General features: G+C 42.6%; 1 protein-coding gene across 1 annotated transcript in view; it reads right to left on the bottom strand.

The window, feature by feature from the left end:
- The window catches only part of Fbn1 (fibrillin 1), a 198,475-nt gene that overhangs the window by 52,924 nt on the left and 128,120 nt on the right, over window positions 1-17,431 (bottom strand). Inside the window, exons 24-33 of the mRNA XM_051183504.1 lie at window positions 16,933-17,160; window positions 13,774-13,899; window positions 13,509-13,637; window positions 12,551-12,676; window positions 12,322-12,447; window positions 11,072-11,194; window positions 9,969-10,094; window positions 8,263-8,388; window positions 1,428-1,550; window positions 1,157-1,279 (exon numbers count right to left, since the gene is read on the bottom strand). Coding sequence (XP_051039461.1) covers window positions 1,157-1,279; window positions 1,428-1,550; window positions 8,263-8,388; window positions 9,969-10,094; window positions 11,072-11,194; window positions 12,322-12,447; window positions 12,551-12,676; window positions 13,509-13,637; window positions 13,774-13,899; window positions 16,933-17,160 — 1,356 coding nt within the window. The remainder of the gene's footprint in view (window positions 1-1,156; window positions 1,280-1,427; window positions 1,551-8,262; window positions 8,389-9,968; window positions 10,095-11,071; window positions 11,195-12,321; window positions 12,448-12,550; window positions 12,677-13,508; window positions 13,638-13,773; window positions 13,900-16,932; window positions 17,161-17,431) is intronic.

The following is a 17,431-nucleotide window of genomic DNA, read 5'->3' as shown; positions in this document are numbered from 1 at the left end:
ATGAATACTAAGTCAAACTCATCGTTCAGGTTAGGATCTCTTCACAAGATCCTAGGACATACTTGGAAGAACATGTCACAGGGTGTGCCTATTTCTCAGGTGTCGGGCTCAGCTCAAAGGGGTGACAGAGGAAGCAGCGTGGCAAGGTCACAAATATTAAATACCAAGCCTGTTTAGCACTGATGCCTAATAAGTGTAATTTAAATATTTTTCCCAGGGTAATAAGACAAAACATCCCTGGGTTGGGCAGAGATGGTCTCAGCTATGGCAAAACTTTCAATGAGCCACTCAGTGAATGTTGGCTTCTCTCATACTTACTGACACATTGCTATTCATTTCACAGTGCCAGACAGAAATTAGCACTTCAATTTTTTAAAAATTAATTTAAATTTATGCTCTAAGTCACATTATCCATTTATAGCCAATGGGTCTTTCCTATGTAACCCTAAAGTCCTGACCCAAGAAGCTCTGTCTTTGTGGACATGCACATGTAACTATCTGCACCAATGATGCAATCACATATTTATGTACTCATACATATTTAAATTCAGACAGCAAGTTGAGGCTACTTCTGTGACTTTTATTTAGTGCCAAGAGGGAAGATGATATCATGAGTTCATCATAAAGTGAGAGAAAGCCTTACAGAGCCATTCTGAATTGTTGTTATGCTAATATCCAGTGATGGTGATGATGTGGAAAAAGTCTGTACTGTTTCCTCCGGCAGAGCCCCACATCCTCTGCCCTTTTGTGTCTTCCTCCAGCAAGCTTATCCTTGGGTTTGATATGGACAGCAAGTCACCAAAACACACAGGAGAACACATATAAAAAGTAACATGACTTGCTTTAGAATAGTGATGTTATTATACAGATTTGATATATGTGCATACATATGTATGCATGGGCACATGTATACATATATATGAGATGTGACAGACAGATTGAAAGACACATATACACACACATACACACACACTGTGCTAGCTGTTTGAGGGCTCCTTGCTTACAAGGTTTCATTCCATGGGGATCTAATCTCAGATAAGTAGTCTTTTTTGTTACTTGACCAGCATGTCCCAGTCTTCAAAAAGAATTGTTGATCTGATGCGGGATATTATGCTTTCCAACAAGAGTCACACAGTTGTTTGTAAAGCAAGCCTACCTGTGCAGGTGAAGCCATCGCCTGTGTAGCCGTCCTTACAGAGACAGCGGTATGACCCCATGGTGTTCTTACAGTCTGCGTGTTGGCTGCACATGTGGGTTCCATTAGAGCATTCATCCAGATCTTAGGAATAAAGTTTACATAGTTACAATATCACCACATTTACATTGAGTAATAAACAAATGAAATTTGACTTCATAAAATTAGTACTTTCATGTTTCTAATCCATGTGTAGTTCATGAGTGCAACTTCTGTTATTTTTCCCGCTCACCTGTGCACTTAACGCCATCTCCAATCCACCCAGGACTGCAGCTGCACTTGAAGCTCCCTGCCGTGTTGGTGCATACAGCATGTCTGCCACAGTTGTGTGCTCCAATCTCACATTCATTGATATCTGGAAAACAACCAGTACTTTAGAAAAAAAAAGTTCTACACAACACCTATTTTGGTCTTTTTAATGACTTTGCAATATTCAAAAGCAGATTCTCTCTCATCATCACCCTGGCATAATACAGATGACTTAGTGTCCACATAGATGCTAAGATCCCCATTGAACAGTTTTACATTTAATTTACAAAGAAGAAAAGATGTGGTCATTGTGTTTGCTATTGGCAACTTAAAAGTTGAGTTGCCTAAAGCCCTTCTGGTTAGTGTTCACAATCGTGTTTTATTGGCAACATATTTTTTAAGCTAACTATAGGTAATTATGCACTTTTCATATCTTTGTAGGCAATGGAATATAATGCTGCCATATAAGAAAACATTTGAATTATATAAGATACTTTTATTCTTAAATGTGAAGCAGTGTTATCCATTATGTTTTCCTTTAATATGACCCTTATTTTAGGTATTATCACTTCAATCATATGCAGAAAATATTGCTTAAGGTGATATGTAACTCTTCTTAGCTTCCCAAAAATCCCAGTACACTGGCAGCCTAAGCCTTCTTGCATATTTCATGTAAAACTCAAGTCAACCTAGAGAGAACTTTTGCCAGAATAAGAAATACCAGATTAGGTCAAGTTAGTAAAATCAAAAATGATTTCAAAATTCTCCATCCTCTGAAACTTCATTTCAAATTTAGCCAAAGAAGACTGTAAAAAAAAATGCTATGTTGATTTTTTTCCCTCAAACAAACAGTATATAAGGGATTACCTTCATAATTAGCTCTGTTATTTACTAGGAATGAATATCCATGGCTATGATTCTATGATTTTTAAATGTAAAACAATACATCACACAAAACTTGGGTGAAGAAGAATAAGACAGGCATAGGAAATGTTGTAAGAATTCCCAGTGATCACTCAAATAGTGGCTTGGAAAGACACCAGGTAAGCTAGCTGTATTTACCCTTTCATTCACTCAGGAAGCTCAGTTCAACAACTTGAAAGTGTTAAGAAATGGGTGGCTTGCCAAGTGTTCCATCTTAAGCCTAGAATGGCTTAGGCACACACACAAAATAAAGTAACAACAGGTTTCTCTTACAGAATTCTTTTGTAATGTTACAGATAACTGTGACATGAAAATACATAGGAAAGAACATTTTTATGATCATTGCAAGTTGTTTAGGCTAACTTTAATGTAGTCTCAACTGACACATGCGCTGACAGAGGCAATAGGGAAGTCCAATGGAGACACATAGCTTTGAACTTGTGACTGGGAGCCTTGGGTAACTGGACAGAGATAAAGAAGGCCAATGTAGGGACAATTCTGTTGAATGTCACACAGGCATTCAGAAAGTTAAGCCTTCCTATGCTGGTCTATCAGACTCCACAGAGACAATGCAGATGTCCCCAAGCATGGTAGTCTCATGTCTCAGAAGCAAATATACAAATCACAACTTTTGAGGAGTTCTGTCTTAATTTCCTTCTTTTACTTGTCATAATATTTGGCATATAATCTTAGGTGGAAAGAAGGAGTTGGTGTGTGTGTGTGTGTGTGTGTGTTAGCCTCCAGATACTACACAGCTGCTAGAGTCTGGGTGTGAAACGCCCCACCCCCAGGCTCCTGTGTGTAAACATTCGCTCCCCAGCTGTGGCACTGTTTGGGAAGGTTGATACCATAGCCTAGATAGCAGATGTGATCACTTGGGTAGAGCTTAAAGAAGGCATCTGCTTCCTGGTCAGCCTAGACATGAAAAGGCCATCCTGTAAACTACCACCACAGGCAGAGCTGCCTAGCTGTCATGCCTCCCTGCCACAGTAAAATGTTCCTTTGAAGTCAAGAGGTAAAAGAAACCACCTTTCTTTTTCAGTTGTTTCTATTAGGTGCTCCATCCCCTACAAGAAAAGTAATGGACACAGAACCCAGAAAGTCTCTAAGTGGAAAGAACAAGAATTCTGCTCCAGAATTTTTAAATTTTCAGAGAAGTCAGAGATTGGCCCCAGCAGCCAGTAAAAGGCAAAGGTAGGGTAACTCAAGGCTCAGTTTCCCTGTCTACTGACACCTCCCTTGGACACAGATGTGTAGCGAACAACATTTCTTTAGTAACTTCAGTTTTATTCTAAACTTTGTTTTAAAGACTGAAATGCTGAGAATTATCAGAGTCAGAAACATCTATGAACGCCTTTTACTAATTATAATTTCAGTTAATCGGAGCATGCCAATCTGTAATTCTACATGCTCCCTCCAATTTTCTCTTTTTACTAGCATATGTTCACTGTATAAGATGGGTTTGGTTATATTTTCATATATATATATATATATATATGCCCAGTTGTTAAAGATACCATTTTTAAGAAAATGACTACTTCTTTTGATAGAGAAAATCTCCTTTAATTATTACTATAAAAATGTAATCTAAAATCTAATTCAAGGAAATATTTTTTTAGATTTTTGTCATGCTTTTAAGGTGAAAAGAAATTCTGTTTGCAAGAGGCTGTGTGTCATGGACGTTGGAATACCTAAAAAGAGCAGTTCAAGGGTCATACTCAGGTCTCATATTGTGAATATAACTCCTCATGTTAAGCAGCTTACATGTTTGGTGTGTAAGAAGCAGATGAGAAAGACAGCAGGTTACCACTGAAAACACGTCTCTGAGTTAACAGCACGAGACAGCATTGGTATGAATGTACACACATACACACACACACACCCCAACTCTTATTGATGAACTGTTTCCATGGCAGACAGACAAACAAGGGAAACTGAGCTGCAAGGAAAACAAGCAAACAAAAGCACTGTACTGAAACACTCTTCAACAGCATGAAGGAAACAGTACAAGTTTGCCAAGAACGTCTGTCTCTCTGTGTACAAATGTTCTCTTCTCTCCACAAGTTTGCTCCAGACAGAAAATTCATTTTTCAGAATAAGCACAAGCCAGGCAAAGCAAAGAAATTCAAATTCAGGGTGACACTGTAGCCTCTGCAGCCCCAGGGGTCTTCTGTCATGAAGACTTTCACAGGTCTTTTGTGTCTGGCCCCTTGAAGGGCAGGGGTTGGTTGTGAGCAGACTCCATGGCAGGGTTCTGACTAGCTAGGAATCTGCCATCCAGGTATGGGATGTGTTGTGACCTTCTGTAGCCACCCACAGCCATCACACAGAGAAAGGCCATGCCACCCACACAAATGCCTGCCTTTCTGCCTCCCAGACACCATCTGTCCCAAGGGTTCTGATCCCATGGTGCTGGCATACGGGGAAATATCTAGAATTAGAGGTTGAGGAAGAGGGCGTGACAGCCTAAATGCAAGGGCTACTTGGATTTCTTAATTTGGGTCAAAATTTGAGCCAAAACTATTAACTGAACACCCACGGAGTTTCCGCAGGCTGACGGCCAGGGGAGGAGTGATAAGACAGCAGGAGGAAATGACTGGCTATTGGTGCAGAGCGTATGCCTCTGAGACCCGCCAGGAACAGTTCTCATGTGAAAGGAACAGGGAGCTTGAGAAATGGATTTATCCAGAGATATCTAGCTATTTCAACAATTCTAATTGTATCCACTAGTAAGGTGAGCATGTGATACCGGGGAAATTCTTAAAATTGAGCTTGTGAAAGCTGAGACCACCTTGGGTGGTACCCTGAGATGACTTTCTTATCTTCTTCCAATTACAGTTACTTAGCATAAGCAGCAGAGGTCACAGGAAAACTGTGACCCCACCACTTAAGCCAGAGACAGCAGAGCATCCTAGGTTTCAAGCAAATGTGCATTCTCTCTCCATTAAATCAAACATTCCCCTCAGCAGTATCCACAATTTGGACAAAGCTTAAGAAGGAAAGAAAAAAAAAAAAAAAAAAAAAAAAAAAAAAAAAGAAGCCCTTAGCATCTGTGTGGGCTGGGAATGTGAGTCAGTGGGTGGATTCTTAACACTGCCGATGTGATTGGGAGAAGAAAACATGTTTATTTGTTAAAATGGAAACAATTAGTAATGACAAGGGAGCTGGAATATTTAGACAGAGCTGTAATGGAGCCCAGAGGGTGATTTTAGTTCTCATGAAACAAAGTCTGTCCTTAGGAAACAGCATATATGTTCTTAATAATTGCTTCCCAGGGTAGTCATTTTAAAAATCCTATCTAAATAAGCAGGGTGTGCATGTGTGTGTGTGTGTGTGTGTGTGTGTGTGTGTGTGTGTGTGTTTATGATACAGTTGAAGCCATCTCTTTTTGCTGTTATTCATAGTGTGTCTTGCTTATTCAATTAGGCAAGATAAGCATCTCCGTTTACATTAGTTGTCTGGGACATTATAAACACTTGTCTTTAACACAACCGTCACCAAGGTGACCTGATGGCGCTTAAAGCTGTGAGTAACATTGATTTGAAACCAGTCTGAAAGAGCCCTAGTTATGTAGGGCTGAAAAGACATTTTGGCTGATTTTTAAAAACTTGTTTTCAAGTGTGTGAGGCTTCCTGCCAGTTCCTGTCTGTGTAAGTCATTTCCGGTCCAGTGTGATACCCTTGGCTGTTACTAACAGGGCTATTCACACAGGATCTTTTTCTTCTTCCCTAACGGAGCCCCCTCCTCCCACAGGCCACTGCCAAGTTCTCTGTCCAAGTGGATTGTTTGATTAAAGGCAGAGGACTCTGGTGATTTGCTCATGATCACAAACCAGTGGGAAGAGCCCAGGACAAACACTAGCATTCTACTCTTTCAGATGTGAATATCCTATGCCACACTTCCATGATATTGAAGAGACCACAAAACTCAGGGCTTCTTATGCCAGGCTACCATGATATTGAAGAGGCCACAAAACTCAGGGCTTCTTTCTGGGTACTTGCTAGGTATCACCAAACTGAAAAGTCATTCTAGGCTGCAGTTGGAAAGAATAGGGAGGGACTGGCCCTTCTGAGAAGACTGTATATAATTTCTATTCGTGTACTTTACTAAAAGGTGACTGCTGCAACGTCAACACTGGCACTGACTCATCCAGCTCACGGTGAGTACTTCCTGTCCCCCACAGTCTCAGCTTCTCTGCAAATTCAATTATAAAAACGAGCTTTTCTGAACACAAAGTAAACATTTCCCTTTAAAAATGGATTTCATGCAGAGTTACACACAAGATTTGGTAGACTTCATGTTGCCTCTACACACCAAATCTGGAATGTAAGTTCCTGAACACAGTATCTCTTACCTATGACACAACTATAGCATGGACATAACCTTTCATCATGGGAAAGGACAGAAAGTAACCTCCACTGCACTGCCCGTTCCCTAGTTAGATGAACTCTGGAAAATGGAGTTGGACACGCTCTTTCCTCGAGGCAATGAATGCCGTCCCCAGAGACTCTTCTCTTTGGGTTAGATCATCATGGTCTTCTGCTGGAACTTCAGTGAGCTTTACTTTTTTTTTTTTTTTCTTCTGTTCATTACAATGGAGCATAGAACCAGTCTATCTCCTCTTCATGTTGCTGGACCACAATCCCTCAGCAAGCCTTATATTGGCTTTGGCAGCTGATAATAAATGTGAACCTAAGAATCGTCTGTCCTGAGTGTCTATACGAATGAGTTGGGGATTTAGGCATTCTGCCACTTACCAGAAAAGTAAAGCCAAATCAGGCTTTCTGCGAAAAGTAATAGAGGGAGCATAAAAGCTTTTCACTATCATGCCTCTTTCAATGGCTTGGGCAGACTGACATTTCTGCATCACCAATAATATTACTGGCATGTATTAGCAGGTTTGACAGTTAACACAGCCACTTTATAACAATAAAAATATGTTGGTGCTCTATTGAAAGGCTTTGATATAATTAAGAGAAGGATCCAAATATTCTCAAACTGTCAGTATGCCGATGTCAATGTTTAAGTCTCAAGGGCTTGCCAAGAAGCTTTTAGAATTCAGACCCAGACCACTACTTATTAAATGTCTCTTCTTGCAGTTACCTAATTCAAACTCACCATGATCTCCATGATGTTTTAAGTTATGTTATATGCCATAATCGGTAACTTTAATATAAGCTGTTATAGTAAAACTTGACTGTGTCTGCCAGTCCATGTAGCTAATTTCATTATTTCATTTTTGAAAACCACTAAACACGTATAAAACAACATCATGGCACAGAGTGGCTTCTTCCATTTGCCATTTAATAGTTCAGTCTCATGACAACACCGTGAAAGGGTCTCTTAAACGCTACTAATAACAAACAAGAGGACTGTAAAAGGTTCGATTCTCTTATGACATTAGCTAAGTCACAGGGATAAAGAGTTTTTGGATAAAGGTTAATGCATCAAAAGCACTCTAACTTGAGCAATGGAAGACTGGCAAATTCTGATAAAATAGGACATTTTCTTTAGAAGACAGGTTTAATTGTTGGCAAAGAAGATTTTTCAAAAGATCTTGCCCTCATAAAGGGGTGCAAATGTTCAGTAACTGGCATGGTCACGAATGTGACCGGAAAGTATGATTCTTAAACTATAAAATCCCATCATCAGTTGTGTTAATTTATCCAACACAATATATCTTTATTTTCACAGAAGGACAGACTTCTCCTTGGGTCTAATAAAGCATGGAAAGTTTCAAAAGCCATAGAAGCTAAGTTAATGAAATATTGTATACAAAACAGTCACAACACAGTTCACAGGGTAAGTTTAACTCCCTGTGTTAAACTGCTATTATTGTGGCAGTTTCTTAGCTACCCGGTATCTTTTTGATTGCTATGAAAAGGGAAGCATACCTGTACAGCCCGTTTTCCCCTTTTTCCCTGAATAGCCCATATCACAGTGGCAGATAAACGAGCCTTTAGTGTTCTCACAGGTCCCACTGAGGCAGATATTCGGATTCAGGTCACATTCATTGACATCTGTAAGACAGAGAAACGATTCATATATTCTGCTGTAATGGAGACTCTCTCCCTGAGAAAAAAAAATAACTATAACAGAAAACTAAGAAAATGTTAGATGCTTTCATTTAAAAAAAATCTTGGAAATTAAACATTATAAAATGTTATATTTAAATGCTTTCACTCAAAAAGAATATAAAAAACCCCATGGACACTGTCTTTCTTTCTATCTTCCTTCCTTCCTTTCTTTTCTTTTTTTTTTTTTTTTTGGTGCCAACTAGACATGTAACCTGGCTCTTAGTTTCCCACAGTGAAGGGTCAGGTAGCCAGCAAATGCACTGAGCCATGCTGAATAGAAGTGTTTCCATGTGATGGTTTTTCTAGGAGCCAATACACTTTAAGACAACTGATTCTTGTGGTGATTGATATATTATTTATGACTTATTAAAGTTTGCCTAAGGATTCAGAAAGCAAAGTCATCCACAAGCTATAGAAGCCAGTCTTTGGGTCTTTTATTTATTGTGTTAAAGTTTCCATCTGTGTGATGACTACAATTTAGTTTCCACATTCAAAAAAGGATAGAAGAGAGTGGGAGGGATGGCTCAGTGGTTAAGAGCACTGGGTGTTCTTCCAGAGGACCAGGGTTTGATTCCCAGCATCTACATGGCAGCTCACAACTGTCTGTAACTCAGTCTTAAGTGGTTCAAGGCCCCCTTCTGGCTTCCATGCCTTTTGGACTCCACTGGCACAGGGCATACATATGGTACACACACAGATAAACCAGCAAAATACCCATCCACATAATGAATGTGCACATGGCCCATCTTAGGCTCCTATTTCCGGCCAAAAGAAAATGACCTTCTCATCAGACACAACTAAAAAAAGTTAAAAGAAAGTGGACAATAGATAGAAAAAAAATGCTTTTCTAGGCCCTGGACATTAGGCAACAAAATTACAGTGATTCCCAAGATCATGAAAATAAATTAAATGGGTTCTAGGTTATTCTCAGATTACTGAGAGGCCTGGGCCTATGGGAGATGATACCACATAGAACCAGATGACATCACAGACCCAGCTAAAAGTCAGAAGAGAGTGGCATAGAGGGGCACCAGTGACCCACAGATAGGCTCTGCAGATGTTTAGAGCAGTGGTGAGTCCACTCACCCCAAGACACAAACCACCCAGGCTGGGGAGCACCATTCATTCAGTTCAGCAATCCCTGGTCTTCACAGAAGACCTATAATGACGCCCTTCGCCACGGCTAAATTAGAAAACCTTATGCTTCACAGGGACCCGAGTACAGTCCCAAAAAGGTCTTGCCTCAGTAATGCCTCAAAAAATAGTTCAGACTACCTGCTGCCTAAAAGTAAGACTTGAAAAGCTCAGCCTGGTTCCCGATGACGTAACTGCATTCTCACAGTTTGCCAATACTTCTAGAACACAGAAATAGCCAGCATTTCCCAAGGTGAAATTTAAAATGACTGGCTCAAAACAAAAAGATATCAGGCAGTAGATGAAACAGGGAATCTGGACAAACTGATCTTTCCGTGATTTCACAGTGACTGGGCAGGTGAGTTAGCTGATGCCACCTTCTTTCTTACCTACACAAGTCTTCATGTCTTCAGATGCCATGAACCCATCATAGCACAGGCACCTATACTCTCCAGGTATGTTTGTGCACTGACCACCATCACAGATATTGGGGTTATCTTCACACTCATCAATGTCTAAAGAGAAGAAAACCACAAACCACATGTTATAGACATTGCTATTGGCTCCATTATGCAGTGAGCAAGCAGGAACTGAACCAACCTAAATTCAGCCCACTTGAATAAGATGAACACCTCCTTAGCTTAGCATCAATTACCCCATCAGGTTATACTGTGGGAAGAGGACCCAGTTAATCCTCAAACTCTCAGCATATGACCTAAGGACACAACAGATCCACGCGGATCTAAAAGACGAGCAATAAAAATTTAAACATGAGTTTGTAACTCAAAATGATTGTGAATCATGTCACTGTCCAGTTATAAATAGTTACTTTCAACATTTACTTTGGCTAGTCAAATTTACATAGAGGTGGGGCTTGGGGGTGGTGTTAAAGGTCAAATAAAATCATTGTGGTTCCTAAGTTCGGATTGTCCTCTTAACCAGAGAGCCAAAAATCAAAGGCTGAGGCACCCACTGCATGTTTTTCTCTCCTTGGCTGTCTGGCTCTTTCAGCATAAGATAGGAAGATGGGAGTGGCAGAATCAGTTGGGAGAGTGACTCTCGAACTCCAGCATCTCTCCAAAAACACACATCACTACGATGAGCCAGTACTTTTCAGCTCAGTAGATTTGGATAGAGCCTGAGGTTCTGCATCTTCACAAACCCTTGTGTAAAGTGGTTGCTGCAGAAAACACACTCAGAACTGTACCACAACACTGGGTTTAAGATCCACTTCTCCAAGATGCTTTTTAATGAATAAAATGCTTTCTATCCATCTATTTCAGGGCTATCCTAACTTTACTTCCTCTTTCATACAATCTCAACGGCAGTTTGTAAGTGAAGATCTGTTGCTAAGTGTCTTGCTTGAAGACACACAGCTAAAATATGCAACACACAAGGACTTGAAGGACTTGAAGCCAAAGTTGTTAGAGTCCAGAGCCCAGGCTAGGGGGACTGTCACAGAAAGACATAAGCAGAGGGTAAAGCTGCTCACCTGTGCATGATCTCTGGTCTGGCATCAGCGCGAACCCGGGCTGACAGCTACACTCATAGCTGCCTTCAGAGTTTGTGCAGAAGGTTTCACAACCACCATTCATTATGCTGCATTCATCGATGTCTAAGAGAAGTGAGAACAATATTAGAATGTTTGTTCTCTCCCAAACTCTTGCTGAAATTTAATTGCTCCCATGGACACATTAAGGGATGGGACTCTGTGGAGGTGATTAAGCCACAAGGACTCCATTCTATGGGTGGCATTGGTGCTATCATAAAATGGGTGAATTTGGCCATTTTTGTTTTCTTTCTCTTGCCTTTCACACATTTTGGTGCAGCAAAACAGGCTCACATGCAACGTCAGCATTTTGCTGTAGCTTCCCAGCCTCCAGAGCTGGGAATTATTATAAATTAGCCAGCCTCAGATATTCCAGAATAGCACATAAAAGCTGCCTGAGACACCTTCTTCTCTGTTTACAGTTGTGGCAATCTTATTGGTCATTGGTTTAGTTATAAACTCGAATTAAGGCTGGATGGGCTAAGGTTCCGATCCTTTGCAAGAACCTGAATTGAAGTTTTGAGTTGTCCTTGGCTAGCTTTCAACAGATTTGTGCTGATTTATGGTTTTGGGTGGAAACCATCTGAGAGTTGGCAGGTCCACATGGTGTAAAACCCAAGCCAGGCCCAAACTGGCAGCATTTACACAATTTCACTTTGACTCTGGGCATGATAAAGCCACAGGGCCTCCAATGTCACTCTTCACAGCAGGACTAAACCTACAGAGGACCAACCACAAAGCAAAATTCTTGTCCCACAAAAACCCATACTCAAGGGGTGCTAGACATGACCTCTATTTCAGGGAAAGATATGATCATTCCATAGCCTTCTTGCCAATGTCACTCTTGGAAATCATCAGATGATCTCGACCATGTGGGGCAGAGACCTCACCTCATGCCCTTCTGTGTTTTCTATGGCTCTTACCATGCTTAGCTCATCTTGGGGTTAATTATCACTGGCTGATTTGCTTTGACATGCCTATGCTATTCAAAAAAGTATACACCAGAGTACATATCTTTCATTCATCTCCTTCTTTGAAGAGGAAAGCGAGGTGTAAATTTTGTGAGCTGCTATAAGATTTTACTTCCGGGGGAACAGAAAAGATTAAGCAAAAGCATCCAGCTATGATGATGGAACTGGGGTGCTTCACAAAGAGAGGAAATAAAATGAAATAAAAAGAAGGCTATCACTTACCAACGCAGAAGAGCCTATCAGGAGACGAGTGATAACCCGGGTTACAGGCACACTGATACTTCCCTATGAGGTTGACACAACGACCATTGGGACAAAGGTTTGCGCTCAGTTCACACTCGTTGATGTCTGTTTAGAAACAAAGAACAGCATAGAAACGTGTTTGAATCCGACAGAGATGCAGGTCAAACAACTGACCTCACACAAGTGGCCTAAAAGAGTTCTTCCTTACCAATGCACGCAGAGATGTTTGGGGACAGTTGGTGACCAGGAGGGCATTCGCAGCGATAGCTTCCCTCTGTGTTGTGGCAAATGCCTCCTCGGCACAGGAGTGGATCTCTCTGACATTCATCAATATCTGTAAAATGGAAGTGCCCCATATTTTAGATGCTGATGCCCTTCTTCCTCTCCTCTGCTGGTGCCCTGTTATCCTTTACTAAGCTGCCCCCGTTTTCAACCCTCAGCTGCTGGGAGTCCTGGCTACTGACAGTGTATCAGTTCCCTTCTGGGAAAACTGCTGTCCACCTCATTCAGAGATGCCTGTGAGCTGAGTGGTCACAGCACTTTCACACATTAGGAGCAATCCACAGCCAGCCAGTGACCGACTAACTTGGAAATCAAAAGCCTTAATCTTGTGTCAATCCTGGTGCCATTCATACTGCCGGAGCTCCCTGTGGGATCCGAGTGTGTAGCCAGACTGTACTACGCTGCTTCTCCGCTATTCTGAGGGGCTCCTCCCTCAAAACATTCCTCTAAGACCCACAACAAAACAAAGCACAAACACACCACAATCCAAACCAGTACCCGAATCCACAACACTTGTGTGCAGGAATCTCATCTCCAACTTTGTTCATGGGGAACCTGACCTAAGACAGCTTGCTTAGTCAATGCTGTCAGCTAGAACTGTCGGGCAGATACCCTGAGGTGGTACTCCTATTGTAGTTTATGTCTGCATTCTCAGTTCATTCTGTCAGGTCGAAGTCACTCAAGGTCTTACAGCTTGCCATTGGAGTCACCCACGATTCTTTAGAACCCCGTGCCTTCCTACGGGTCTCCCTCTGGGACAGGCTGCCCTCACTTGTCAGAAGGTTGGAAAGCAGGGATTGCCTGGGAAACTGTGGCCTCTGTGAGGAATCCAGGCTTCTCAAACACCTCTGCCTCCCATGCTGCCTAAAGCAGCACAGACTCACCCATGCAATTCTTCATCATCATGAAGCCACTCTCATAGCCTTCGTCACACTTGCATTCAAAGTCCCCTGGGGTGTTCACACACTGGCCTCGGCCACAGAGGTCAGGAGAGATGCGGCACTCGTCAATGTCTGCAAGAGAGACAGCAGGCAGTGACAATGAGGGTGGGGACAGCCTTACAGGGGGGCAAGCCACACAGGAAAGAGGGAGAGTGTGGAAGGGTTGCTTGCCTCCCACCCCTTGAGGCCCACACACCCACACACTGACCTGTGCAGTTCCTCTCTTCGGAATCCAGAGCAAAGCCACTGTCGCACCTGCATTTGAAGCTGCCGATGGTGTTTCTGCACTTGCCGTGGGTACAGAGGCTGGGTATCATCTTGCACTCATTGATATCTTCAGGAAGAGAAAAAAAATGCAAGGAAGAAAGGCTTTTGAGCAATCACTTAGGATATCTCCAGGGTCGACACTTTAAACCTGGAAGGTTGGAGGGCCTTGATGTCACACTGAAAACTGTGTGACAATCCAGGGGCTAGGACTTTATAAATATCCCCAGCCATCCTGACTTCCACATTTCAACAGAATACTGTTAAGGAAGCTAGGGTGCTAATTTGGACTTCCAGCACCCTGGTCACTTCCTGGGACACAGCAAGTACTTGATAATCATGGACCAATGAATGGCTGAACAGCAAATGCTGCTTAAAGCACATGGACAATGACAAATACAGCACCCACCACAGCTACCCACCCACCCAGCCACCACAGCCACCTCAGCCATCACAGCCATCTCAGTCACCTCAGTCACCACAGTCACCTCAGTCACCTCAGTCACCTCAGCCACCACAGTCACCACAGTCACCACAGCCACCACAGTCACCTCAGCCATCACAGCCACCACAGCCACCACAGCCACCTCAGTCACTATAGCCACCTCAGTCACCTCAGCCACCACAGTCACCTCAGCCACCTCAGTCACCTCAGCCATCACAGCCATCTCAGTCACCTCAGTCACCTCAGCCATCACAGCCATCTCAGTCACCACAGTCACCATAGTCACCACAGTCACCATAGTCACCACAGCCACCTCAGCCACCACAGTCACCTCAGTCACCTCAGCCACCTCAGTCACCTCAGCCACCACAGCCACCTCAGCCACCTCAGCCACCACAGTCACCTCAGTCACCTCAGTCTCCTCAGTCACCACAGCCACCTCAGCCACCTCAGTCACCACAGTCACCACAGTCACCACAGTCACCACAGTCACCTCAGTCACCTCAGTCACCTCAGTCACCTCAGCCACCACAGTCACCACAGTCACCACAGCCACCACAGTCACCTCAGCCACCACAGCCACCACAGCCACCTCAGTCACTACAGCCACCTCAGTCACCTCAGCCACCACAGCCACCACAGCCACCACAGCCACCACAGTCACCTCAGCCACCACATCTACCCAGCCATCCAGCCACTATAGCCACCCACCCTGCCACCACAGCCACATGAACCACACCAGTCACCTCAGCCACCTCAGTTACATCAGCCACCCTAGCCACCTCAGTCACCACAGTCACCTCAGTCACCACAGCCACCTCAGTCACCTGAACCACACCAGTCACCACAGTCACCTCAGTCACCTCAGTCACCTCAGTCACCACAGCCATCATAGCAGCAGGATGAGGCTCTTATTTAGCTCTTTGCTGTTTTCTTGAAAACAACTTAAAATGACTTTGAGAATTTAAAGATGTTGTTTATAGCTTAAATTGTTCACAAATAATCCACACTACTTTAATTTTCTCAGCATTATATATCATTGACACAATTTAAAAGAGCTTCTTGTATATAAGAATGTCATATATATATATATATATATATATATATATATATATATATATATATATATGACCCAGGTTTTCTCCTACTGGAGGCCTTCCAGAAGCAAGAAACAGAAGTTCATCTCTGCATGTCATGACAGCAAGAACTGAACCAAATTAAGACCCTCGCAGCGGCAGACTACCACAATTTGTGGGTCACATTTGTTTTAAATTTATTTAAAAGAAATTTATGGTGGTCATCTAGAACCTGCCTATCAGGACAGGACAGCTTTAGTGACCACAATAGAATAAAAGTTGAAAATAAAGAGAGAGAGAGAGAGAGAGAGAGAGAGAGAGAGAGAGAGAGAGAGAAGAAAAGGAAAGGACAGAGAAAATAATAAGGAGAAAATACAAGTTTGTTTCTGTTCAAAGACAATTGCTCAATGTCTGTGTACTTAGTTCTCATTTTTCTGACTTGATTTAGTCATGGAGAATATGATAAGGATGTCTATGACTTCCAAAACCAACATGAGAGACAGCAGGCAACACTGAACAAACACTCAACTAATAACAAATGCTGGGGCCTCCACTTAATCAGAATCCTTGCTGAAGTGGGACTGGGGCACAGCTCACCGGGCAAAGAACTTGCTGTACATGCACAGAGACCTGAGTTTGAATCCCAAGCATCCATACTAAAAAAGCCAGGAATGCCATGTGGCTCTGTTAGCCCTGTGCTGGAGACAGAGGGTGGATACAGGAAAACCCTGAGGGCTTGCTGGCCATAGCCCCAAATGGTGAGCTTCAGGCTCATAAAGAGACATGGTCTCAAGAAATAAGGTAGAAGAAGATACCCATGTTAGCTTCTGGCCTTCATATGCACACACACGAGTAAACACACCCTATGCATGCTCTCCCTCTCTCTCTTTTTGTCTCTGTCTCTCTTGTACACACACACACACACACACACACACACACACACACACACACACACCCTCCTGAATAAACAGAATTCTTTGTAACATCATTTTTTCATATACTGAACAGTCACTATGCCATTGTCCATAGAAAGTAAACTCATCTTAGAATTAGGTTAAAGTTACAACTTCCTATGTTGATATGGACTTCAGATTATGGCACAACCAAAGAAAATAACATTTGAAACATAGTGAACTACAGAAATGAAATTCATTGCATTTGGACAAGGAGTACCTACTTATTGCATTCTTACCCCACTTACTAGCAGCAGGAATGCTTCAAATGGGACAAATGGTCAAGTCATTGGCAGGGTGGCATTTGACCTTCCTTTAGTCCTCAACTAAGATGGTATTAAAGATTTATTTTAATGGTTGATGGATAGAAGAGGTAAGAGACCTGGAGAAGTTCTGAGAAGTAGGGACTTGAGGGAGCTTGCCATTGTCATTGTCAAAGCAGGGAGGGAGAGCAGAAGGCAGGAGCAGAGGGGGAGAGGAGTTAGAGCTTTTCTCAGAAATTGAAATGCTGAAGGAATAGCCACACTTATGGTATCTGCAGCATACTGGGCTCACAGGAAAAAAAAAAAAAAAAAAGCAGCATCTCCTAGTCTACAGAGAAAGGCAATCAGCCACAGGAACCAATGTACCTTTGAAGAAAGGTTTCCCGTTTGTAATATCTTTGGTTGCAAACCCGGGTCCTCGGGGACAGAGCTCTTCATACTCTGGGGTGTTTCTCACTGGACACTCCTCACACTCTTCGGTTCCCCAGGCTGCCCCAACGGAGCAGCAGCAGGCATCCATACGATGACGGCCAGCAACGGGCAGGGTGCATTCCTCATCATCGTACCTCAGGAAGCAGGTCTCCAGGCGGATGTCTGTTAGACAGGGAGAGAGAGACTGAGGACAGCTATCCATCCCTATCCAGAACTACCAACTTTGGTTAGGGAAAATACAGCACATGCTAATTTTCTATGTGAGGCTACATTTTGTTTTTCAGATGAAAACCAGGGTCATGTGGTAGGCATTCCTGCTAATGAAGACTCTGTCCTTTTCCTCAGGCATGCTTATAAAGCCTATTTGTGAAAAGCTCCCTTCCGACTCTTGGCGTTTATTGATAATTCTACACAGGCAGCTGATGGTGACTGA

The sequence above is a fragment of the Phodopus roborovskii genome, unplaced genomic scaffold (genome assembly GCF_943737965.1).
Source record: "Phodopus roborovskii unplaced genomic scaffold, PHOROB, whole genome shotgun sequence".
NCBI classification, from domain to species: domain Eukaryota; kingdom Metazoa; phylum Chordata; class Mammalia; order Rodentia; family Cricetidae; genus Phodopus; species Phodopus roborovskii.
This window is presented reverse-complemented; position numbering and strand designations above follow the sequence as displayed.